Source organism: Cryptotermes secundus, unplaced genomic scaffold (genome assembly GCF_002891405.2).
Source record: "Cryptotermes secundus unplaced genomic scaffold, Csec_1.0 scaffold584, whole genome shotgun sequence".
NCBI classification, from domain to species: Eukaryota; Metazoa; Arthropoda; class Insecta; order Blattodea; family Kalotermitidae; genus Cryptotermes; species Cryptotermes secundus.
This window is the reverse complement of record NW_019735468.1, coordinates 2,238,775-2,266,397: the sequence shown is the minus strand read 5'-3', so window position 1 is coordinate 2,266,397 and position 27,623 is coordinate 2,238,775. Positions and strand designations below refer to the sequence as shown.

The 27,623-nt window shown below is 42.1% G+C and overlaps 1 protein-coding gene across 8 annotated transcripts in view; it reads right to left on the bottom strand.

The window, feature by feature from the left end:
• LOC111869376 (optomotor-blind protein) overlaps window positions 1–27,623 on the bottom strand; it is a 276,854-nt gene that overhangs the window by 12,719 nt on the left and 236,512 nt on the right. For all 8 annotated transcript variants that reach the window (XM_033753400.1, XM_023860866.2, XM_033753401.1 and 5 more), the window contains 2 exons: window positions 11,079–11,225; window positions 6,685–6,761 (listed from right to left, as the gene is read on the bottom strand). In XM_033753400.1, the coding sequence (XP_033609291.1) occupies window positions 6,685–6,761; window positions 11,079–11,225 (224 nt within the window). The remainder of the gene's footprint in view (window positions 1–6,684; window positions 6,762–11,078; window positions 11,226–27,623) is intronic.

The following is a 27,623-nucleotide window of genomic DNA, read 5'->3' as shown; positions in this document are numbered from 1 at the left end:
AAGCCAACAGGAAGGGTGGTGTTACTTTAAACGCGTAGTTGAAAGGTTAAATTATTACATTTGGGTTTCACTTAGGTCACAAAGCCTTTAACTTCACATGGATGTGCAAATTTTATTAAATTTAAGCTACCACCACTATTGTAAGGGATGTAGAGGGTTGAGACATTTGCATGGAAACGAAGTCGGAGCAAAGCATTCAGCGATATGTGTGATAGTGGCATAAGGGACACTTCCTTGAATATAATCTATTTCAGGCGGTAAATATCTCCGTGCTGTTTATGCGTGTTTATGTGAGCTTGTGCTGAACGAACAGAAGTTTAACTTTTCTTCTTACCCAAGTTTTGACCTCTATATATAGGAAGGCAGTAATCAGTCTAGCAGTAATAATCGAATGTCCTAGCCTAAAGATTAAGTTATGTATTTAAATACTGTTACTGTTTAGTGTATAGTATGCTTATTTTTTATTAATACTAAATTACATGTAGTAGTAGTAGTAGTAGTAGTAGTAGTAGTATGAATGTATAAGGGATGGGCTATATAAACCTGCCCTTGCACTGCGACCTTCAATGATCTCTTGTGCTTCCCCTTTGGATTAACTTTTATTAATCCTACACTTCGAATAAAATTCTAATTTATATAATTGTAGTTGTAATTGTATTTGTACTGTATTAGTTGTGTGTAGTGTGTCCTTTATTGTTTGTGTAGTTTTATGTGCTGTGTTTTGCTTGAGTGTGGTGTGTTATTTTGTGTGATGTGTGTTATTTGTGTATTGTGTCTTATTGTAGTACAGTACCGATGACGCTGAGTAAAAACCAAATTGGAATTAAAATAATAATAATAATAATAGTAACAAAGGATAAATTTCACAATATAACAAAAATATAACCCCAAAAAATACATACATTCTTTTGTTATTGCCTCTTATTTTATGATAGTTCTCTACATGACACTAAGATTACATATGCCGCTTACTGTTCTCGACGCCTGAGACAAGGACTTATGCTTTAAATAAGCGAGTCATACTTTAAGCAAAGCTGTCCCCGTTCCTAATTAATTACGAAGTACAAGTACAGTTCCACACAAATTTTAACTTCGGTACTCTGTGGAAGCGAATGTACAGCTTCACCCCAAAAGTCAAAGCGCCAGCTACCATTTCTGTGTGCCGGGAGATTGGATGGGCGATAGAACCAGTCTGCACGGTGAGGAGTAGAGAAAAAATTTTTGCTCCTGCCTGGAATCGAATATTAATTCTTTGGCCTTTCTTGCAGTGCTAAGAAATTTCATGTAACACATTTCACATTTGTTTAACAAATCAGTCAATTCCGAAACGTGGTAACGTGCGAGTCCAACTCACCCGAAAATAGCATAGGTCTGCTCACCGATACTTGCTAATCTGTAGAACAATGTTTATATTTTCAGTTGAGTGTAGATAGTGTTCTATTAATTAGAATTACACTTTACCGTCTTTCGATGACGTCACACTTCTTCTGCTCCTGCGCCCAAGAACTCTGCAGTAGATGGGTGACACGTTTCCAGTCTAACATGTTATTTTTCCAACTGATAACACAGTATTCACCCTACGGGTATACGAAATGTACTTAATCTGGTGGGCATAATTAGTTTGTGTGGCTGTACCAATAGCTTGACCCGCTGCGTTAGCACTCTGTAGTGGACATAAGAGGCAATAGAACCATATGCTATGGGATACAGGTACACAGAGGGCGGGAAAACTGGAAAGAAAATAATTTCCTTCTCAGGTACTGCATTCGCATTGTATCTGTGCCTAGAATTAATTTACCATTTCAGCATTTATTGTGATTAATTCATTATTTCTTTCCTTCAGTACTCCCTCCTTTACAAAATTCCCTTTTTTATTGTTGGTTTCTCTTCTTTTCTTATTTTTATTGATATTTCGCGGATGATCTTTCAATTTATTCGCGTTTTCTTACTCACCCCCACTCCTTTGCGTCCGGTCTCCCCCTTCACCTGCGAACACGGTTTCCCTATAACAACCATGGACTCGTTTCTCTCCTTTGTTTTAGTCCTACTTCACTACCTCCCTTCATTCCTGGCCCTTACAGAACTATTCATTGCAGGAGTCAAATGTTCTGCTCGTTGTGACATGCATCTGCCTGAGAAGAGATATCCTGGAGCAAAGGTAAAAGTAAAGCTATCCCTGTAACAGGCCGTGAAGGCCCACAGAGTTATGAGACTTCAAGGTTCACACACTTTCTAGACAATCGGCTCACAGATGGCGATGAGCTTGTCAGCCTTACGCACCGGCCGCCCTTTACCACCAGGAAGATTCCTGATATTCATTTCTGTTAGAGGCTGGGTCGAACGCAGGACATATTGCGGCTGGAAGGATCAGGTCAATTGAAAACTTTAATGATCCCATCGGGAATCGAACCCGTGACCTTCCTGCTTGTAGCATAGTGCCTAAGACAACTATGCTAATGCGTGCCCCCAGATATCCTGAGGTAGAGAGAGAATTTGAAAAGAAAAGTATCCATACACGTATATGGGATGGTAATAATGAAAAGTATCGTAAAGTAACAGGATCGGAGTACACAGATTGGCTTCATCTAGCTATGCCTAGGAACGAGCGCCGGGCTCAGAGAAACCGGTTCCATGAAAGGAGACGAATTTCTTGTCTCGCTGAGAGCCTACTAGCATCTTAAGGACTGTACTCCATGCCAATTACTTGGCTGGTAACAGATGAGTTGAAAAAAACTAACCCCGTGGCTTTAGTCCGCAAACGAACTATACCGACCGAGCTACCGCCGCTTGTCGGCGAAGTTAGTGCCAACTTTAGCTGATAGAGTGTGTCAAAACGAATCTCCACGGCTGTTAATTTCGGTTTCCTAGACCTGACATTTGAGTTGAAAATAATATTAATACCTACTACTGGTTTGGTTGGGGCACTATGCTACAAGCCGGAAGGTCGCTGGTTCGAGTCCCAATGAGGTGGATTTTTTTTTTCAATTTACCGAATCCTTCTGGCCACACTATGACACTGGGGTCGACTCAGCCTCTAACAGAAATGAGTACCAGGAATATTCCTGGGGGTAAAGTGCGGCCGGAGCGTAAGGCTCACCTGACCGCCATCTGTTACTATTGGTTTGGCTGAATGTATATTCTCGTAACATTGGTAACAAGTTATAATAAATAGTGTCATGACTCCAGCGTTCTTAAAAAGCTGTGATTATATTGTACTTTACCACATTTAAATAAGCAAGCAAATGCAGTATGTTCATTGTTTGTTCCTCACTTGAACTTTGTTTTAGTGAAGTGGTTAATTCATTCCTGTATGTGCCTGCTGTCTGAGTCCTACTTCGGTCCGGTTGTGGATCTAGGGTAAGATTGACGATCACGGGTAAGTACCTTGCAGCCAATGTCGCAGCTGGGTCCGGGGCTATAAAAATGCGGCAGTCAACTAGCATTCTGTTGAGCGGCAGTGGAACAAAGATTGGCAGCACTGAATACTAATTGATCCAGTCAGGCTTTCTTTATGCGTACTAACACAAATAACGATTTATCGGGCAGCTTTGAGTCTGTAGCTTAGTTTCAGCAGTGACAACCGCGGAAGGATACAGATTACATTTGTAAGACTTAAGCTGCAACAAATTCTAGCGCCTGTATCATAGGCGCAGTTCATTTTAGCGATTCTTAGGACATTAATATAACGACGTAATTTTGGCTACAGGCGTCACAGATCCATAGCGTGAAATGAGGCTCCCCAAAATACATAAACAATTGTATGCAGGGAAGGATTTGGAAAGCACGTATCAAGTGAATACAGAGGAAAAGAACGGAGTTGTTATGAGCTGTTGCTGTGAGAAGCTGGTAGCTGAGGCCGGGGACAGTTCGGGGACCCAGAAGAAGGGGAACGTCCGCAAGAGGAAGCCGCTACCAAGCAACGGCTATTGAAGACTGTAAGACTGAGAAGACCTAGTGTGTCATATAGTGATTTGTGAAATGTGTAGAACAATGAGAGCATAATCCTTACTTGTAGTTACGAGTTGTAAGTGTTCAATTAATGTTATTACAAATCCAAACTCCGTCTTTAGTCACTGAAACACGTGACAATAATTTACTCACATATTTTTATATAACGTTTTATGTGGTACATAATAATATTTGTGTTACATCATTAGGTTTGCTATTCATCTAATGATGACCACGAAATGGTCGAAACATGTCGTCAATACGGTGTCTTTAAATAATAAATTTGTGTTGAATCTGCTTATTTTGTGGGTTCAAAAGACTCCATGAGTCAGAGCCTTGGTACAGACATGTATCCTCACTAGACAGGGCTCTCATAATCCGGGCTTAGCTGTGCTAGGGTACAGTTATGTGAAGAATGCTTTTACACAGACAACCAAACAGCAAAAGGAGACAGGGGCGGGTATTGTTCTAAACCAATTTGCGGGCTTTTAATCTTTGACGGCCATGTTCAGTACAACTACGTACACATGTAATCCTCTTTACAGACATTAACGGGAAAGAATGGACTAAGCCTTCGACCACACATGTAGCAACTTTCATCGAGGCAAAGAAAGAAACGTAACATTTATACCCGTTTGACTAGGCTAGATAAAGTGGAGAGTGATTGGTTTCGAGAGGTGCGTGCGCTACCTTGGCGTTACGGAGAGAAGTTTCACTGAAACCCGAAGCTCTTCTGGGTCTGGTGTCGGTCTTTCCCGGGAGCTAAACTGTGACAATTCCCTCTGTACCGTCAGTTTACTGAGTAATGAAAGATCATGGAATATGGGCGATGTAGCAGTAAAGTTTCGTGAATATGACTGACTCAGGAATGCAGAAAATATCACACTTCATCAATTTTACTTGTGTGAAAAGTTGTTCATTTTCAATTACCTGCCAAATAAGAGGCCAATTGCTTTGCACGTGTACCTCGAAAGAACAGTTACAATATGCCACAAGCCGGAAGGTCAAGGATTCAATTCTAGAAGAGGTAACCGGATTTTTCAGTTAACCTAATCCTTCCAGCCGCACTATGACCCCGGGGTCGACTCAGTCTCTAACAGAAATGACTACAAGGCGTCTTCCTGGGGGGTAAAGGGCTGCCAGTGCGTAAGACTGACAACCTCAACCCCATCTGTGATGAGATTGTCTAGAAAAATGTTCGAGCCTTGACGTCTCACAACCCTATGGACCTCCATGGCCTGTTACAGGGATAGATTTATCGTTTTTATATTTTATACCCGTCAGAAACATAATTTATGATTCGCGAATTAGTAATTAACATCTATTTTTACAGTTACAGTTATATCTGTATTTCATATACAAAACGTGATTACTTCAGTATTTATGTTCTACCAGGAAACCAGGGCGTCGTTCTTGTGATATTTTCATTACTGCAACGTTACTCAGGCTCTCACCTCTAGGGGTAGCAAACAGCAAACGAGGGGTAGTATAAAATGGTACCTATTGATGCTATTTGTATTTTGAGCCAACTGAAACTAAGTTTGTTTATATGACAAACAAAATGGTGCAAAGGGCTCATTCATTAGGAACATTAAGATTAAGATTATAATATTCTAAGATCCGTCTTGGGGTCCAGGCATTTGATTAATGCAATCAGGGGTTACTAAGTACAGAACCACAGGAATATTATATCGTTTCTTGCTCTGAGTTTTTTGTCTTTGTACACGTTTGCTTCAATTGCATAATGAGGAGCTTCATAAATCGTGCTTTCCTCCAAGTAAAATTAGAATGATCAAGCCAAGGAGGATGAGATGGGATGGGCATGTAGCACGAATGGGGAGGAGGGGGAGGAGGAGGAGGAAGAAGAAGAAGAAGGGTTGGATGAATTCATGTAGGATATTGGTGGGAAAGTCAAAAGGAACTAGGAACACCAAGGCGTAGGTGGATGAATAATATTAAAGTGGATCTTTGAGAAATAGGCTGGGATGGTATGGACTGGATTGATCTGGGTCAGAATATGGACTAGTGGATGACTCTTGTGAACACGGTAATGAACCTTCAGGTTCTATAAAATTCTGGGAAATCCTTGAGTAGCTGCACAATTGGCTGTTTCTCAAGAAGGGCTCAGCTCCATGAGCGAGTTAGTGATATGAAATATATTCTTATATACATGAAGAAAACGTCGATGGCCGAAGAACTGCATACTTGTACATCTTGTACATTGTATCCACACTGTGTTATTCAATATTATATCACCATATTCATCAACGGTAGGATTTCAAACTTTTGGCCAGTTTTAACCTCAAATTTATTAGCACATATTTTATACTTGAGCACCCTACTCCATTAATTAATCACCTGATTATATGTATAATCCATACACTGGCCGTCAGAACACACGCAAGAAAGTTCCCTTCCGCGAAATGCACAGCGCCGCGCGCGAGAGAAGAAAAGGAATGCGACACAAATAATTTTAAATTATTTTGAAAACATTTTATATACTACTTTGATATGTAGATCCATTGTGAATTAATGGCTGCTAAACAGCAGCCGTTGCTAGGGAACAGCTCTGTGGACACGTTTACCCAGCAAAGAGAGAACACATAAAAATGTGAGAGACATTGAGTCAGTTCAGAGTTCCTTTAAGTTTTGAAGCTCCTCGTTATGAAGTTTTCTCCAAACCATTCGTCCCATTGGTTTCAAAATTATGAATTTTGTGAATGTGAGTGTACTCACTTTTTCTCACGTTTGCCCGCTCCAGTGTCCCTGAACCCTTTCGCGAACGGATTGTTGTCGATCTTCAACTGCGTAATCTGCAAACAAGACAGAAGCGATGTAGCGAACATTTGCCTCTACACAACTCATTATGATAAAATATTAATGAGCTGAGGTTCCCACAGAGGTTGATTTCTGTAATATAACGCCGTGTAGTCCGTTGAAAGTCAGCCGACGTTTCGGAGCAACATGACTCCCGCTTGCATTATGAGGGTAGAATAATAGGTCAATCAACAAGAAAACCAAACTCTGCTTGCTGCCTGCTTCATGTTGGTTTATTGCTTCGCCTACTTTTCTGCCTCCGAAACGTCGGTTGAACGTCAAAAGATTACACGGCGTTATGTCCCTGAAGTCAAAAAAGAACAGATAACGTCAAAAATAAGTCTAACAGTAAGAGTCCATCTTGTTTTCTAAACGCTTAAATGTGCAGTGTTGTGCGCTTCCGGCTACTGACTCCTCTTTCGTAAAATCTGACATTCAGCCATTTTGTTTTCGTTTCTCAACCTCTATCTATATGTCTAGAACGAAGTGGTCGTGACCAGTTTAGGGTACATTATCCTGGTATTTTCCTTGAGAAAGTAAAGAAAACCACGAAAACCCTCAAGATATTCAGTGTTCTGGCTGACATTCGAACCGGAAACTTCAAAACATTACTTCCTGAGCCAACACTTTCAGTCGAAGAGTATTATTATCAGAGCAGGACAATTACAACAAAACACAATGCTTTATTTTCTAACTTTCAAATTGGATAGTCAACACAATAATAACAACAATACTCAATAAGTCAAAATAGATACTGAAGTATCAACATTTGTTTATTTGTGCAGTTCTTATTACAACATGTTTCGACCTTTCCTTTTAGATTTCTTCCTCTTCTCAGTATTATTAATTACACATTATTTTATCCGAAAAACAGGGGCTGGTTGACATCAGACTTATGTAGCTGTTTCACTGCTATGCACAAACCACAAATTAAAGAAGCATATAATAAAAACATCTAGCAGAGACATGTCATGAATTCTACAACGCGACACTAGCACCATCTCTTGTCAGCAAATACACTAATGCAAATTTATCACGAGGCAAAGAAGAGATTCGGCATCCTTTACGTCGAGGCCTGATTACAATACACTGCAGCATCAGATTAATTACAAATTAAGAAACTATATAAGATAAGAAGTTAAATGATACCACGGAGAAGAGACACTATTAAGAACCTTACAATCACTCAGATAATCAAGAAACGACACTCATTTTATAAAACCCGATGGTTCATTGTCGTTTCCGCAAGATTCCGCCACTAGTCCCTATCTTGAAGCAGCTGATTACAGTCCACATCGTCGCATATTGTCGCCGTAAGATCCATTTTAATATTATTGTCCTTCATACGCCTTTGTCTTTCCTTCCGGCTCTGGGACTAGAATTTGTAAGTATCTGTCCTCCCTTCCATATATGTTACATGTCATTTTTATTGCTGACAGATGTAGCAGAAGCGACAATAAGCACACTGATCGTTGAGGCAGTAGCACATGTCGGCTTGTTGTCCAATCTCGCGCGGATTTCCGGCTATCCTGTCTGAAGGTGTTCCTAATTGTTCTCAGCTTTTTCGGCGGAATGCTGTGATAGTACATTAAAATAGGCCAAGGCCATATCCTTCTACATCCTTTTCGACTCGCTATTTCTGAACAGAACGCCAATGTAATTCTACGCCGAAGGAACAACTTCGAAACTGGAAAACGGTCGTTGATTAACCTATAAATGAATTGATGGATTCATTGATCAGTTTTTCGATTACTAATCGAAGGGTAAGCAATATTTGGACTAGGCCCTAACTTTGACACCCGCCTTTAATGATCACAGCACTGACCTTGAAGGATTCATGACAGCAATGGTAGTATTTTTGTTTATCTTGTTGTTGTTATCTTGTTTATCGACTTGAATTTAAATTTTGTCTTTGTTTGAGCGTGGCAGCCGTTTTGAGGTAAGGGGTTTTATAATCATTTAGTTAGTTAGTTATTTAGAGAGGGTGGGTTTCCCCATGCACCGCGACCAGTTTGATCTATTGTGCTTCCCTCTATGATATTCTACCAGTCTCTTTACCCTACCGATAAATGGTGCGTACCATCAGTCCCGCCGAAGAAGCGAGTTCGGCCACTTGCTTAGAGGTGTCTATAATACTTCCCCCATCTATCAGAGGCCTTAGAGGCTATTGTTGGGCGGGAAACGTCCTGGAATCTGGCTCAGTGATCCCCTTTGGTAATAGGTTCTTTTACGTGCCGTAAAGTTACGACACGGGACACACAGCTTAAAGTCCCTCCCGGAGGACTTGTTCCCTGAATTTTTCCGCCCTTAAAAATTCGACGACCTCCGCCGGGTATTTGAACCCGCGTACCACGAGTCATGAGGTGGGAACGTTACCTCTAGACTACGGAGGCCGCTTTTATAAACATTTACTAAGGATATAAAAATCAAGCAATTCTTGCTACCTGTCATTTTGAACCTAGTTTAATATTCCCTAACGTAATTTTTCTCAGTTTCGAGAAACCACCAGGGTTCTGACGATGATGTATCGCAATGTGTTCTCGGACTCTGTCCGTCGTACCATATTCTAAAGAACACAACGTTTCAAAAACTGTATCTCTTGCGGCTCTCAGATCAGGGAGTGGGTGAAGCCCTGTTGGTCCGTTAGAAACAGGTCCAGTGTCCGCGACTAACCCTTTCTAAGGACCCAACTGAGTATGTATCTCTCACTGCCTCATCTGAGGGCGGAAACAGATCAAGTTTCCGAAACGCTGTGTTTTTAATGTTCGTTAAAATGCCGAGCGATGGACAAAGTCCAACATTACATTAATCCGTGTACCCTCCTCTTGTGGCGGACAAATGTATGGCACAAAGCAGGGTGAGTTTAGTGAGTTTATTTGGGAAGTTCATAGCTATCCCTCTCCTGTTTGGCTTGAGATTACTAACCAATACCTCTTAACCCATTTACTGCGATTTTGAACCAGAGACAAGAAACATAGAAACATGACAATGTTAAACATTAACATTACTTTATAGCTCCCTTACTCATCTCATGTCGGAATTATGCTAAAGGGGTCTTAAATCCGACGCTCTGCCCACTGTCTTTCAGTTCCTTTGCGACACAAGTGCCGATATCGAAAATATTTTTACTTCCTTGAATAATAATTCTTTGTAATATCACTGCAACAGGCCGTGGAGACCCAAAGGGTTGTGAGATGTCGAGGTTCCCACATTTTCTAGACAATCGGCTTACAGATGGCAGTGAGGTTGTCAGCTTTAAACGCCAGCCGTCTTTTACCCTTAAGGAAGATTCCTGGTACTCATTTCTTTTAGAGCCTGAGTCGACTTCAGGTCATAGTGGGGCTGAAGGCTTAAATTAATTGAAAAATGTAATTGCTTCATCGGGAATCGAACACACGGTTTTCCGGCTCGTAGCATAGTGCCTCAACCAACTATGCTACCGCGTGCTCTCTTGAATAATTCCTTATATATACTACGTATATATAAAGTTTTCAGTTTACTAGAATGTTTAAAAATCAGGAGAACTGCCATAGTGTTAAAATATGGCTTAACTCTTTTGTTGCGTTAGGAGGTCCGTTACGTAACACTACAACATTTTTTACATAGTTGCAAGGCAGAGTAGTCTTCTTCACACATTCAATCTCACTATCCCTCTCTCTCACACACACGAACACAATGGCAAGATAGACAAATTTATAAATACTGGTAGGATATGCGAAGCTTCTGGTAGCCTAGCCAGACAGAAGGCTTCATGTAAACAGAGGTTCCTGCAGACTGTCAAGACAGACAATGGTTCATGCTGACGGCTCCTTCGGCTGGGAGACAACAGGAGTATTTGAATGGAATGACAAGACAGAAAATTTTCAGATAGGATGGTAGGAGAGACATAACTCCTTGGATGTTGGCAGGATGGACAAATATTTGTACATATTAGCAAAATGTAACGAAGTTGGCTCAGACACTAGGCTACAGGCCGGAAAATAGCGGGTTCGATTCCGGATGAGGTCACTGGAATTTTTAATTTACCTAATTCTTCCAGCCGCACTATGGCCATGGGGTCGATTCAGCGTCTGAGAGAAATGAACACCAGGAATTTTCCTGGGGATAAAGATCTGCCGGCGTATAAGGCTTCACAACCATCTATGAGCCGACTCTGTAGAAAATATGGTAGCCTCGACGTCTCACAACCCTAGGGTCACCACGGCCTGTTACAGAGATAGCTGTACTGGCAAAAGAGAATAGCATTTCCGGAGGCTAGCAGGGCAGAACTTCATTCCAGGTGGCAGGATAGACAGATCTCTTTACAGACTCACCTTTTCGTTCTGGTATGCTGTTACGGCTATGAACTCTGTCTCCTTGAACACGTACGTACGAAACGTGCTATAGGGCAGCTTCAGGATGTCGTTAGCTCTCACCAGATGGAACCTCGGCTGATATTTGTGCATAGAGTTCAGGATAGTCTGAAACAAACGGTAGACACATGCTTCAGTAGAACTTTTGTCCTATTGTAGCTGAAATATACCACAAGTGTATTAAAGACAAATATACGTACACAGTGAAAGGTGAAGTGGTACAAATATTTACTTTTGTAGAGAAGAAAGCCATATGATTTAAACCTTAAAAACTCCGTGGTTTTAGTCCGCAAGCGAGCTATACCGACCGAGCGACAGTCGCTTGTCGGCTAAGTTAGTGCAAAATTTAGCTGATAGAGGGTGTAGCGTGGTCAGCGCAAAGAATCCCCACGGCCGTTAATTTCAGTTTTCAAGACCGAAGCTGCTACTTTCCATTCGAGTAGCTCCTCAATTATCCTCACGAGGCTGAGTGGACCCCGTTCCAGACCTACAACTTCTCACAAAATCTCGTAGTGCCGGGAATGGAAACTGGGGCTTCAGGATATGTAGCCAGGAACTCTTGATCACTAGACCACAGAGGCGGTCACTCTTCTCTCTCTACTAGATATAAATGTTTTCCTAAGTCCTTTGTCCACAAACACAGTGGACAAGCCTAATTTCGGAAAACCAGTCGTCACTTAATTACTTAACGTATAAAGTTTAGCCAACACATTCATTACAGAGCAAGAACTCCACAGATGGACACGACGACTTTGTCACGTGCGCACCTGTCCATGTCTCTTTAACAAAACCGTGCAGCGTCATGTTAGCTATGGAAGCAACCAATCGGATAAAGCAACAAAATAAATATGAACTAAATTAACTTTTTAATGATCGAATAACACGAAATTTGTGAAAAGTGTGGAGGGGGGGAGGCTTATTATTCGTCGGTTTCAAAACAATTTTTATCATGCTAAGAATCATTCTTTTTCTTGATAATGAATTCATTATGTAGTATCCTCGTACAGGGAGGGGAATTTAAATGAAAACAGTAATAGAAATTTGGAGATGTTCATTCTTAATATTCGTTATTAACGGCCGTGGGGATCCGTTGCGCTGACCACGCGACATCCTCTATCCGCTAAAGTTGGCACTAACTTCGCCGACAATCGGCGGTCGCTCGGTTGATATAGTTCGCTTTGCGGACTAAAACCCCGGCGTCTTATGTTTTATGTTAGCTATGAAATTTAAGCTAGGCCAGTAGTTGAAGGCTTACTTCACAACCTTTTCTTTTCCTTGGCACTACAGCCCCAGTGGGCCTAGGACTACCTCCATGAACTTCACTTCGGTTTTTCTAGATCTTACACATTCGGTAGGACTCCTTGGGCGGGTGATCAGCTCGTCGCAAGGCCTCTACCTATACACAAACACAGAAAAACGCACACACACAAACTAAACATCCATGCCCTGAGTGGGATTCGAACCCACGATCGCGGTTTCCAAGCGAGCGAAGACAGTACATGCCTTAGATTTCTCGGCTACCGTGACCGGCACTACACAATCTTTTCAATCAATTATTCACGATTACCCTCCAGTTCGACAGCATACAGAGTCAACAGTTGAGAAAACGCTGTTAAATAAACAAAGAAAGCATAAGCCTACATAATTTACACACACAAAGAACAAGAATGAATCTCGGATTATTTTATGATGCCGATTCAATAGTAGATTTTATGTGGTGAAAATGATACAAGAAGATGATCATGGATTCGAAGTAAGAATATAAAGACCAGTTCTCACTGGCCTATACAGTTCGATCCTAACTGTAGCTACTATTCTTATTATAACACTTAATGTTTCTGTTTCCTCGTATGTGACGTCTTGTAAGCCGGTAACTGTTCACAGATGTTTCGAAAGAAGCTACTACCTTCATTTTTAACCCTGAAGATGGAGCCACAACGTAGCTAAACAACACGTCACATTCCAGAAGAAAATAACCTTCATAGTCATCGTCCTTAGAACCTCAGACAAACTCCGTGGCTTGAGTCTGCAAGCGAAATATACCGACCGAACGACCGCCGCTTGCGGCGAAGATAGTGCCAACTTTAGCGGATAGAGGGTGTCGCGTAGTAGGCACAACGGATCCCCACAGCCGTTAATTTCGGTTTTCTAGACCCGAGCCGCTATTTCCTTGAAATAGCCCCTCAGTTATTCCCATCAGATCTCAAAAAGAAATAAACGAGTCAACGTGACAACCAAGCAGATCCTAAAGGATCCTCATAATGGCGTACAACAGAATTACTGGGCTTTTGGACTTTGTAGAGAACACGACGTTTCGGAAACTGGATCTGTTTCCGTCCTCAGATAAGGAGGGAGACACCTAATCTGTTGGATCTCTTACTTACTTTTTGAGGTGAGCCCTTCTTCAGGAGAAGTCAAATCTGCAACTACTTAATAATTTCCCAGCATTTTATGGAACCCGAAGGTTCATTATCGTGTTCACAAGAGCCCTCCACTGGTCCCTATCCTGAGCCAGATCAATCCAATTCACACCATCCCATCCTATCTCTCTAAGATCTATTTTAATATTGTCCACCCACCTACGCCTTGGTTTTTCCAGTGGTCTCTTTCTTTCTGGATTTCCCACCAATGCATTGCTTTTCTCCGCCATTCGTGCTACATGCCCTGCCCACCTCATCCTCATTGACTTGATTATTCTAATTATACTTGAAGAAGAATACAAGTTACGAAGCTCCTCACTATGCAGTTATTTGAATCTCTTAGAAAGAGTAACTTCACTGAGCATCACCTGAAGAGGGAAACAGATGCAGTTTGTGAAACGTTGTGTCCTCTAGTTTCTAGAACACCGGACGATGGATAAAGCCCAATACCCCATGGATTCTTAATTATAACCACTACCTGATGAGTTGAATACAGTCACTTCTCGAAATGTGCAGCAGATATACCTCATACTAATACTTGTAACAGTATCCGCAAGATGGCATGGACAGCGCTGCGGACCACCTGCCTCGCGTGCTCGCTGATACCGTATCTTTCCGAAGTTCCTAACTGAAAGGAGTTCTCTGATGGTTTTCCTTATGTCTCAGACATTATCAAACCACACTAAAAGTGAAATGTTCGTTCTCTAATTGCTTCTGCGCGATGTAGCATTTTGTACGGAGACAGCTCATCTCATTGCACTGCAAGACAGGTCTATGTCACAAACTGAAGCACCAGCTGCCGAAAATTAAGGGACCTGTTTCTCAGTTCCAAGATAACTGTATTCTAATGTTTGACGCCTTGTAGTTGTGTAGATGTTTGCCGGCTTCACAGGAACATGCTACCTCTAGGACAGAAGAGTTTTCTTCAATTTGTTTTCGTAAAATATGGGCCGGCCACGGTAGCCGAGCGGTCTAATGCATGTACTGTCTTCGCTTGCTTCGAAACCGGGATCGTGTGTTTGAATCCCACTCAGGGCATGGACGTTTAGTTTGTGTGTGTGTGCGCTTTTCTGTGTTTGTGTGCAGGCAGAGGCCTTACGACGAGCTGATCACCCGCCCAAGGAGTCCTACCGAATGTGTAAGATCTAGAAAAACCGAAGTGAAAGGAGAAGTTAACTACAAAACGTATTTAATGACATTTGCTCAGCTACATTAGTCAGAGACCGTCCCATTATAATGGTTTGCTCTACCACGCTGACAGTATGTACACTGCATTGCCCAGAGTGATGAAACATAAACTGGAAAGGACCTTGAACGAAGTGACAATGGCCTAACCAGGACACTGTCAGCATATACCTGTAAAAGTGAATAACAGTATAAAACACCGTGGTCAGAACAGTCGGTGTCCTCCTCCGCCGAGAATTGAACCCGATCACCTTACGATTACAAGTCTAGAGCGTCACCGCTGTGCCAACCTGCTCGATATATCTATATGCGGTGTCAAATTTGAGAATGAATGGGAATGGGTATTTTGGAAGGAAACAGCAGTGGCCTGTTTTGAGACACTCCCTTTTTCATATCCTACGTAGCCTTCTTCTTCTTCTTCTTCTTCTTCTTCTTCATTCCTGTTGCTCCAACTTGGGGCATAGGGCATCCGTGAAACGCTTCGTTTCACTTCAGTTTCTTAGTCGGTAGGACTCCTTGGATGGGGGATCAGACAGTCGCAAGGCCGCTAATATCTGGTAGTACCGATGGAATATATAACAAACGGCTATAAAAGCCGAACTCCGACTGAAAATGGAACCTATGTTCTCCCGAATGCAAGGCCTGAATACAACATCGTATATACCAATGAACTGTGAGTTATGCGTCTGGTAGGGCATCCAGTTATTTTTAACGTTCAGTCATACTTCTGATGTTGCTATTCAGCTTCGAAAGAGAATGGTACTAGAGTTTAGTCTGTCTTAACAAAGATTTAAGCATTTTAAGTTAAGACTTACTGAGGAAGAAACTGAATTTGAAGAGTTCTATCTTCCGTAATATAACGCCGTGTAGCCTGTTGAAAATCAACCGACGTTTCGGAAGAACATTGAGCTTCCATCTTCAGGATACAATCTTAAGCCAAAAAGAAACCAGCGTGAAGCAGGTCTTAGATCATGCGATTCATCGCCATGCTGGTTTCATAGAAACAATGTAAAACGAAGTTAATTTTGAAAGTAGCCCTTCACACGCAACAGGAATTCCTTATTTTCGTGTGCCATAAGACAGAAAGTTTAGAAGCAAAGAACTGACCACAATTTGTTATGGACTACGTATCGTATGTAGCTCCGCTGAGTCCAGGCTAATGCGTGGTTTAGTTTCTTGAACTCGAACTGATGTGTGCTTGAATGTTATACAAATTTACATATACAGTATAGCAACCTGGATTTAAGTCACTCTTCCATGAAGGTTGTCTCTGGCACAGTAGCCCCTGTGGTCTATTCCGAAAACTTAAAAAAAAAAAAGACCTCGACAAGTCAGTAGCGTTATCAGTAGAACTAATCAGGGCAGCGGTTCAACGTAGGTTTCCCGCCAAAGCGTAGTTTGCTTCGATAGGCACAGTAATTAAAAGCAGTTGAGAAAATGAAAAACAGGACTGTTTCGGGGGAAGTGACGTCGTGTAGTCTGGCAGAAGTTCTCAGGCGTTTCGGGGGAATGTAGTACGTCCATGTTCAGGGTCGTATAAACGTCAAGAAACCGGTAAGTTGAGATGATTGATTTACTTATCGACAATCAAGATGAAGGCAGAATTTTATTCCGAAACGTCGGAGAATTTTTACAGGATTATACGGCGTCATATCATTCAAGAGTGTGGTCTTCATGTCATGAGAATATGTCAAATCTAAGATAACATCTTCACGGGATTCTTGGAGTCCTGGAGTAATTCACAGGCGACAATGCACGTCGCAGTTCCGTGTTTGTCGAACTCACAGTCGTTTCTTAGCAGTCGACAGTCGCTTAATGATCAAGAAATATCTCACCCTTTACGAAATTTGAAAATTCTTTACCATGTTCACCGCCGATAGATTCTATGCTAAGCCAGCTGAAATTTTTACAAGGGCATCTTGAAGTTCCATTTAATATCATTCTTCTGACCGCCTCTTTGGTCTAGTGGCCAGAGACCCTGGCTACAGATCGGGAGGTCCCGGGTTCGAGTCCCCGATCTACAAGATTTTCTGAGAAGTATTGGGTCTGGAACGGGTTCCACTCAGCCTCGTGAAGATAACTGAGGAGCTATTTCAAGGAAATAGCGGCTCGGGTCTAGAAAACAGAGATTAACGGCCATGAGGATCCGTCGCCCTGACCACGCGACACCCTCTATCCGCTACAGTTGGCACTAACTTCGCCGACAAGCGGCGGTCGCTCGTCCGTATAGTTCGCTTGCGGACTACAGGCCACGGAATTCCTTAAATCTATGGTTGAGTCGCCCAGGCTGTATCTTCTCTTCAGTTTTACAAATTACAATTTGGTAGACCCGGTATGGTCAAGGAATTTCTCTTCTACGCGTCGTTCAGACCGGCTCAGGGAATCACCCAACCTCCTATGCAGTAGGTACAGGGGGTAAAGCGACCGGGTTGTGAAGCTGACCACTCACCTCCAGATAGTGCCGAGGTCAAGAAAATTTAGATCTATACTTCCACTTCCCAATACGTCGTCTTGGCGTAGTGCTTAATTAGTTAAGTACAGTGACAACTTTACTTTACTTTTACTTATATCTCATTTCTTCTGAGCGTGCTACATGAAACTCCCCTCGGATGTCACCTCAGTAGCTACCGCCCCTCACTGTGGCCAGCAGACAACTTGAGTTCTCTTTCAAGGGGTGTACAGGTAGAAGACTGTTGGCTGCCGTGATTTGAATCCAGGACTTCAAACACAAAGCGCATTCTGAATCGAAGAACAAAAAACTTAATTCCGGAATGCGACCTCTTTTCGTGACTAAGGCACCAGAGATCTGGTGACTGAGGAAATAAATGGGAGGGCAGAGGTCACCTACTCCATACTGAAATCGTAGTACATCCCTCGGCACTCATCAGATTAGCCTCTTACATAAAGCAAATGCATCTTTAAAAACAATCCATGACTTCCTGTCCGTGGACTCCTTTACATAGTACGCCATACTGCGCCAAACAAACATCTTCGCTATTGACTTTACTGTGCTAACAACATTTTGTGACCGTGTGTACAAGGAGCGCTAATGTGAAACCAATGTCAACTGTTCATTTAGTGGGCGACCGACAAGACTGTCTGATAATACCAGTAGCTGATGGCACCCTGACTCCTGACCTCAGACCAAGTATAGCCCCACATCAATATGCAGTCCTTTCAAGACGAGAAAAACTTCTCGGGCACTGCTAATTCAGCTTTCACTCACTCACTTATGGAGCTGAGCCCTTCTTGAGGAGCCGCCATATCTGCAGCTACTAAAGAATTTCCCAGTTTTTTATGAACCCGAAGGTTCATTACGGTATTCACAAGAGCCCTCCACTGGTCCCTATCCTGCGTCAGATCAATCACATCCATACTATCATATCCTATCTCTCTAACATCCATTTTAATATTGTCCACCCACATACGCCTTGGTTTTTCGAGTGGTCTCTTTCCTTCTGGCTTCCCCACCAATATCCTAATGCATTCCTCTCCTCCCCCATTCATGCTACATGCCCTGCCCACCTCAACCTCCTTTCTTCGGTTAATAGTGTCTTTTTCCCTTCCGCGGCTGATATGTCTCTACAGTTTTTAGAAGCTGACGGTACGGTGGTTTCTGTTTCATTTAACCTGGACGTTCATCAACGAGAGGGAAGTAGAAAGCATGACAGGAAACAGCAAAATGGCTGAGGTACTCAGTCCTGAGACCAAAGAATCAAGAGTAGTTCAAAATCGTGTGTGTGTGTGTGTGTGGTGGGGGGGGGGTCTTGAGAAACTAGCATGGTTAACACCGTGATTAGTACTCTGTAAACTATCCATCGTCCTGATTATTTTTTAAAACGGCGTTTTGGGAAATTGAATTTGTGTCTGCCATCAGGTAAATGACCTCTCTTTTGGGCGCCATCGATAAAACTTATCCCCCTCTCCAAATTTACTCTATTCGTTTGGCATTCACAGCAGGATTCTTACCTGAGGACTGATACTGCAGTCTCCGAAACGTCGTTTTAAATACAAATTAGGTAACATATGAAGTTAACCCTGTGTTTAATTAATTAAGCATTACGCCATGAAGGTGGGCCGGGGTAGCGCAGTCTGTATAGCGACTGTCTTCGTGCTGGATGAGTCTCTGTAGGCCCAAGAATCTTCTCCACATCGTCCAGATCGGCTCTGGGGTTAACCCAAGAAAATATGGATCTATACATCCATTCCCCCATAAGCCTTCATGAAGTATTGTTTAATTAGTTAAGCACAGGGACATATTTACATTTTACATGTACCACGCCATGAAGACGTGTTCGAAGTTTAGGAATAACCTCAGCAATCTTGACCTCTTGACCTCGACAATAGATAGAGGAGAGTGATCAACTTCACGCCCCAGCCGCTTTAATCCCGGGGAAAGAGCCACGTGGAACCCATTGTATAAGAGGCTGGGTGAGCCACAGAGGCGGTCTGGACGCTGCAGGGTAGAGAAAAATCCCTTTCCTCTGCCCGGAATTAAACACTGGTCGTCCAATCTGTAGCTATAACAACTAAGCTATCCCTAATGGCTAATGTCCATGAAATTAATAATTTTGTTAATCTACCACCGTCACGAATAGCGTTGAGGCACTTATGCTACAAGCCGGAAGGTCGCGGGTTCGAGTCCCGATGAGGTGGATTTCTTTCAATTTACCTAATCCTTCCAGCCGCACTATGGCCTTGGGGTCGGATCAGCCTCTAACAGAAATGAGTACCAGGAATCTTCCTGGGCGTAAAGGGTGGCCGGCGCGTGAGGCTGACAACCATACCGCCGTCTGTGAGCCGATTGTCTGGAACATGTCGGAGTCTCGACGTCTCACAAACCTATGGGCCTTCACAGCCTGTTGCAGAGATAATCAGTGTAGTTAAGTGTTTTGCTTAGCCCATACACTCTCAATGTCTAGCTCATCATGAGGGATTAATTACACTTCCGTGAGAGATATCTATTGTTGGCTATAGACTTACATAGTAGCTGACTGCGAATTTCAGGAAATATATAAATCAGAAATTTCTTCATTGACTGGAGCACAACCTGTAGTGTAGCATTTGTAACAAAGGAACAAACAGCAGAACGCCACGCGGCCATCATCAAGACCATCACAGCATGGCTGAGGGTGACTGCAGAGATTTCGGTTGAACTGTAGCTGGAGCGGCAAGCGACTATGCAAAGTGCACGGAACGGAAGCCGACAGTGGAGACGTGCCTAATTAAGGCAGGCCCTGACCAACCACAGACAGACTCCGAACTATGTGCATCAAGATGCTTCAGATGCTAACAATAACAGCTTTTTATTTTCTGCGCTCTATTCCCAAATAAAACACTGCCTGTCAAGTTTTCCGTTTTGAGATGAATTAAGAAATACTAAGCAGTAGCGTAGTTGTTTGAGGCATTATGCCGGAAGGTTGCGGGTTTGAGTACCGATGAAGTGGATTTTCAATTTGTTTTCCTTCCAGCCACACTACGTCCCTAGGGTCGACTCAGCCTCTGACAGAAATGAGTACCAGGAATCTTCCTGGGAGTAAAGGGCGGCCGGCGAATAACGCTAACAACCTCACGGCCATCTATGAGCCAACTGTCTAGAGAAAATGTGGGACCCTCGACTTCTCACAACCTTATGGGCCTTCACGGCCTGTTACAGGGATAGCTTTACCTTTACCTGCTTCATGCTAGGGGGCATGCAATAGTGAGCTGGTTGAGACACTATGATACAAGCTGGAAGGTCGAGAGTTCGAATCCCGATGACGTCAGTGGATTTTTAAATTGACCTGATCCTACCAACCGCACTGTGGTCCTGGGGTCGACTCAGCCTCTAACGAAAATGAGAACCAGAAATCTTTCTCTGTGTAAAGGGCGGCCCACTGACAACCACACCGCCTTTTGTGACCCGAATGTCTAGAGAAAATGTGGGAGCCTCGACGTCTCACAACCTTATGGGCCTTCACGGCCTGTTACAGGGATAGCTTTACCTTTCTACTTTTACCTGCTTCATGCCAGTCTATAGCTTTGCTTATTCTTTGACCATGAAAATTGAAACGAATGTTCCTCCGAAACGTCAGCTTCATAACGTGTGCTGTGAGAACTTCAAATCCTGCGCACTGCTCCTTGCTGTTTCTTTCATCATAAACCCCATACGGATTGCTCTGGGTATGCTCCCCGACCTCCACAGTCAGATGCCGGCGTCTAACAACCTGAGCTACGTCTCGGCGATTCATTTAACTAATATATGCAAAATAATTCCAAACTTTGAGTCAATTTCTGCCCTTGTGAAGGGCGACATACTCAAGTCACATTGCTCTTCAAACTTTGGGGAAAACATTTCTCTGCTGAGGCCTCTAGGCACTGTGCTCCTTCAGTTTGCCTTCTTTCTTACGCGAGGGGCACCGGGAATATCTCTCCTCGAGCTAAGGTGGCTGGAGCGCGAAGGCGCTCACATACTTGCTTTTACATACCTGTAAATTGCTCAGTCGGTATAAAGATAGGCCATAGCCTAGATGGACGGGATTTGATTTCAGGGCAGGGGCAAATATTTTTTTATCTTTAACACCTATTCGGGATCTGAGGACCACCCAGTATCCTATCCAATGGATACTGGAGGCTCTTTCCTTGTGGATAAACTGGCCGTAGCGTGGAATTTATAACTCACCTCCATCTAATACCGATGTCAAGATTAGTGGAGCTATAACTCCACTCCCCCATACTTCTTTACGGCATTGTGCTTAATTAATGAAAAACAAGTATAACTTTACTTTTTACCTTGCCCGATAATTTATGTCGGTTTAATTCTACACGCAGTAAATAAGGCATGGGGTTTAGACGCAGGGATTGATAAGTTATGTTTCATCAAAAAGACCGAACAGTTGTTTCTCACACATACAGCGCTACTTTCTCGGTTTAGGCTGCCTTGCCACTTCCAGAGGTCACCATAGGCAAGCACTGGGAAAGCATTATGAAGAGAGCTTCGTGTCCCAGGGGAGTCACCACTTCACCCTGTACATAATTCAATGCTTTATAACCTCCGGTAATTACCAGAACTTAGTTAAGTGAACATATAAAACATCTTCCAGACTTCGCTAACAAAGTGGGCAAGCCATGGTGGTCAGTGAGATTTGAAATTAAATTTTAAATTAAGAGTGAACGATGAATGGAGGAATCTCAGTACATGCCAAAATATAAGACTTTGCTTTTTAGCTCCAGGATTAAGCCCCGGCCACTTTACCCTCCGAGTAAAGGGCTCCTGGTACCAAATGGACTCGAAAATAAATCTAACGGTAAAGGCAAAGCTATCCCTGTAACAGACAGTGGAGGCCCACTGGGTTGTGAGGCGTCGAGGTTCCCACATTTTCTAGACAATCGGCTCACAGATGGCTGTGAAGTTGTCAGGACTTTATCCCCATGAAGGTTCCTGATACTCATTTCTGTTAGAGGCTGAGTCGACCCCCGGGTCATAGTGCGTCTGGAAGGATCAGGTCAATTCGAAAATGCAATAATCTCTTCGGAAATCGCACCCGATACCTTCCATCTTGTGGCATAGTGCGTCAACTAACTTAGTTACAGCGCACCCCCCGAAAATAAATACAATAGAACTTGGTTATAACGTCATCAAAGGGACCTAAAAATAGTGTCGTTATAAACGAATGTCGTTGTAACCGAAATGGGCACTTCCACAGTAGCCTTATGTTAGTCACGTAAAAATCTACCAAAAACCGAGTTAAAATGTTGCATTTTTTAGTGAAATACGTAGTTAAGTACAGACTAACGTAACATTAACGTGGAATTGCCCAAATGTGTAATATCAAAGACATATTACAGCGCTTTTCACTGACAATACACACTGCACTAATACTGTATATTAAAGGTAGGCCTACTCACCAAATTACAGTAGATTACATCAATTGTTGTGCCTTACTGTACCTAGATACGAGTACAGTAATCAGTTATCTTCATCTGTTTCCTGTTACTTGCCCAATACACACTTTCTAAATTACGTTCAATGTCCATATCAGAGAAATTCAGGAATGAAAATGACGTTACATACGAGGTTGATGCATTTCTGCATGTCGTACTAAGCAAGGTAGAGAAACAGTTGCTTTATGAGGAATTAGTTCGTACCATTGAATATTTGACGCAATAGACAAGGTGTCGCAGAAACCGATGTTGCTATAACCAAGTTTTACTGTACATCGCTTAATTTTAATAATTACGCTGTTTGTATCAACAGAACAATGGCAAACAGCCACGTAAGAATATTCTATTTTATAGGCGTCACCTGTATTTCAGCAAAATAAAAAATTAGCTTATTTTGAAGTTTTATAAATTGTTATTATTAATAAGAATATGAAAGTAATTTGTTTCAAAAACTGTAGAACAGTTTGAGTCACGAAGCTGGCTTCACCAAAATATACAGAATTATTAATACATTTTCCAAACCACTGTATATGTGTACTACATCGAACAGTAGAAAAAAAAAATTCTTCATAGGCCCCCCACTTCCTTCATGTCCATGAGTTCAAGACACTGGTCGATCATGACTTCTAACGCCCATTGACCAATAGGACGGGCACACGTAACCCTGCAATTATCAGTATCAGCATGTGACATGTCAAAACTTATACAGGGACAGATATTAATTCTAAAGCAACGAAGACATTTATACTTTGTTAAATGTCTTTTACAAATGAATAATTTATTAATTTAAACTGTTGGTTTTTGTGTACAAATTTTTAAACTTGATGGTAGCATATGAAATTTCAGAATAGCCACGCTGCGTGAGCTGTAGGGGTCATTGTGCCATGAAAGCACTTGATTGAACAGACATAAAACTTCATATATCTCCGACTGGGGTCCGTCTCTGTGGTCTAGCGGTCAATGTTCCTGGCTACAGATCCAGAGACCCTGGGTTTGATTCACGGCGCTACCAGATTTTCTGAGAAGTAGTGGGTCTTGAACGGTGTCCACTCAGCCTCGTGAGGATAATTGAGGAGCTACTTGAGGAGATAATTGAGGAAATAGCAGCTTCGATCTAGAAAACCGAAATTAACGGACGTGAGGATTCGTTGCGCTGATCACGTGACACCCTCTATCCGCTAAATTTTGCACTAACTTCGCCGACAAGCGGCGAACACTCGGTCGGTATAGTTCGCTTGCGGACTAAAGCCATGGAGTTCTTTTTTATATCTCGCACTGGAAACCCAACATCTTGACAGGTTCTTCGAAGTTTTCCTCAGAATCTTCAAACAAAATAGGAATAGTAAATCCAGAGTTATATCAAGTAAAGTTATGATCGCTTCCAAGCAATTATTCAGTAATCATCCAATCATTTGAAACCAATGAAAGCTTCGTTAAGGATACAAACAAACAAATTTGAGCTTAACTGAAACTCAACTAACCTATTTAGAATGAGGTGGTCACACAGTTTCTAACCGTTTAAATCATATCGGTTACTATCTGTACCACCTGTTTTATCGCTGAAAACTTTCCATCACAATTTAACCTTATGTTTGTTTCATATGGTAGTCACAATAAATAGCGATTATTTCTCTAAACAGCATTAACCGGATGGTTCCTATAATGTAGACACAATGTGTTTCCTGTGAGGTACAAACTGAATATTTAAATATTAGTCATCAGAAAAGCGTGCTCCGAAGTGTTAAGTTAGAGTGGGACTCAAGAAACTGCAAACTGCACGAGGCAGGCAACCAACCGGAAGCCACGTCTTGCAATTCCCGGATTGAGGTGCCGACATTGTTCTACCGCCGGCACTCCATCACCGCCATGACAATCACACCCTTCATTAAGTATGTACGCCAAAGGCAGCTGTTCTCAAGGACACAGCATTCTATTGCAATTCCATTTGCTGACAGATGCTATGCATCCAAATTATCACCAGACCTATATTCTACAGCAATGGCAGCTCAATCAGAATTGTCACCAGGATACGGGTTGTACCACCGACGAATCGTGGTTCGAGTCTTGGCAGAAGCAGGCGTTTTCTCTCCTACGCAGCGTCATGACAGGCTGTGAGTCCTTCCCAATTTGCTATACAATTTCAATCGGAGGAACTTTCCCCAGTGGTAAATAAGCCAGAACGTGAATCTGACTAATACTTCCTAGTGTCACGGTTAGAAAAGCGTGAACCTATATCTCAGCCTCCAAATTCCTCTCCATGGCGAGGTGCCTAAGGAAACACATGCACCAATTTAAGTTATGTTCATCTATATTCATCTTCAGCTCTCATTTAATAGGACATTTGGTCTCTTCTGGATCAAAATTAATTCTGAAACTATAGATCCTTTGAAAAGTTTTCTCTCCAAGTTCCTTGGATTCTCCCCCATTAATCGGGTGGACAATATTAAAAAGGGTCTTAGAGAGACAGGATGGGATGGTATGGATTGGGTTGATCGGTCTCAGAAGAGAGATCAGTGGAGTGCTCTTATGAGCACGGTAATGAACCTTCGGGTTTCATGAAATGCTGGGAAGTTCTTGAGTAGCTGCGGAGTAGCTCAAGAAGGGTTCAGCTCCATGAGTAAGTAAGTAATCATTACTCCACCACTGTCCCATACTCATGCATCGCCGCCTTTTGTCATGTGAGAAAAAACTGACTAGGCAGGACTTAATCACACCCTCGGTTCTGAGATCAGCACTTCATCTCTGACCCAACACTTCTGTCGTCATAGAAAGTCATCTTCATTATTTACCGCTTTAAAGAGAATTCCAAAGGAAAGGAATGAGATCTATATTTAGTTTCACATCCCATGCGTCGTGTCTGATAAATCAATTTTGAGAAAATCAATTAAGTCCGCTTTGAACCTCGTGTAACGGAGGCCTGCGAGTTATTTTGAAGTCATGCAAACCACAACTGAACTCGCTCATTACTTAGAGTCGAAAAGCAGTTTTGCGATATGAGATATCGAAGGAAGACTGGACCAACATGGCCGTTTTCTCCCCATATTTCGTGTAAATAACGTACGAGAATTTACAAAACTTTTGGGCTCCTTCCATAACATCCATTTCTTTATTATTCACCAATCTCTCTAAGCATTCAAAGCGGCCTCTTGAAGAAATCTTCACATTACAAATTTTCAAAAAGGCCTACATTTCTATAGGAGCCGGGATAGCTCAGTCTGTATAGCGACTGCCTACGGGCTAGACGACTGAGGGGTCGGAGTTCAAGTCACGGTAAGATCAAGAATTTGCTGCCTTCCAAGTCGTCTAAACCGAATCTGGGGTCCACCCTACCTCCTATACAATGAGTACCCGGAGCTCTTTCCCCGGGGGTAAAGCAGCAAAGGCGTGAAGCTGACCACTCACTTCCAACAAATACTGAGATCAAGAGAATATGGATCTATGCATTCATTCCCCCATACGCCTTCATGGTGTAGTGCTTAATTAGTTAAGCACAAGGACAACTTTACTTTAACTTTACTTATATGCTTTTGATCCTCGTTCCTGCATTCTATAAATGTAGGTCTACATTTCCTTCTAAGTTTTCTAACTACATTCACCTTATACGTTAGATACCAATTAACCTGCAGCCAATACAGTCTCAGAATAACATACAATTTTGTTAATATATTCAATCGCCTTCATCTGAACTACAACATGGAAGGCTGTTAGAAATGGGAGACTGGCCATATTCAGCTGTTGTCTGATATTTAATTCAATCTTCAATATTATTCAGGAACTCCAATTTATACGAATGTGTGAGTCGTATTTTATTGTATCACCAGATGACCTTACCACAATTTGGTGCATGGGAGTTAGAGAATTTAGTACAATACTACCTTCTGGTAGGCATTGTCTGTAGTAGTTCTACTTACTAGCGTGTAGAGAGCACTGTCTGCATTGGTGACAGGACCCCCTACCCCTAATAATAATAAAAAAGGATTTCAAGTCACGAAAAAGAAAAGTAACATGGAGAGAAATGCAAGTGTACTATACTTAAAGTTCTTAAAAACGTTTTAGAAATTAAAGCAGTCAAAATGCCTATGAGGGAGAAGTAGAGAGTTATGAACGCTTTGTTCGTAATAAACTCAGAATTTCTGTATTTAATTTTGTAGAATGAAGGAGAGAAAAAAGAATGACGTAATATTGAACAGGACCATTGCTATAAATGAATTGTCATTTGTCATTTGGGGTGTAAAATATTCACTCTGTCCTGAAGCAAAAATTCCGAATTAGAAGCAAAAATGATTGCATTATGCAAAGCGAAAGTCGGAAAAACTGAAGGAATATTATTCACATTTGACACAAGCATACATTTAAAAAGTATGTTCCTCGTTACAAATGTCTTCTTTAAGAAAGTACCTAGCAAACAACGAGCTTCCCCATTACAATCAAATAATATCAAAAGAACAAGATCTATTTCCGTTGAAATGAGAGTCACATCAAGGGCCTGAGATAGGCTAGGTAGAACCTGAATATATAAAAATATAGGCCCACACCTTCTTCTGAAAGACATATAAATATATTTCCTGTATACTTTAATGACTCAGATTCCCGATAATTCATTAAAACAGATTCCAAATTGTGTAACAGAAAAGGTTTAGAATATTTGCAATGCAAATTATTATGGATGAGAGGCCAAGGACATTAAGTGAACACTTCAATTAAACGGAATTCACATTTTCTTACTTCTTTGTTTTAATATTTTAAAATAATTAAGTGTATGTTTGAGGCCCACCGAGGCCAGGGTTCCGGGTCAATTGGCTCTAATGATCGCCCCTCTATATGGGCCCGGTCTCGTAGTAAACCTGTTATCTTTTCCGAGCTTGCAGTTCTAATTGCTCAGGCTTACACCGAGGCGTAACATGATATGACATGACTGAGGGCCCGGCGTCTGGATCTTAACATGACATATCAGGACATTTCATAGTTTTACCTGGTT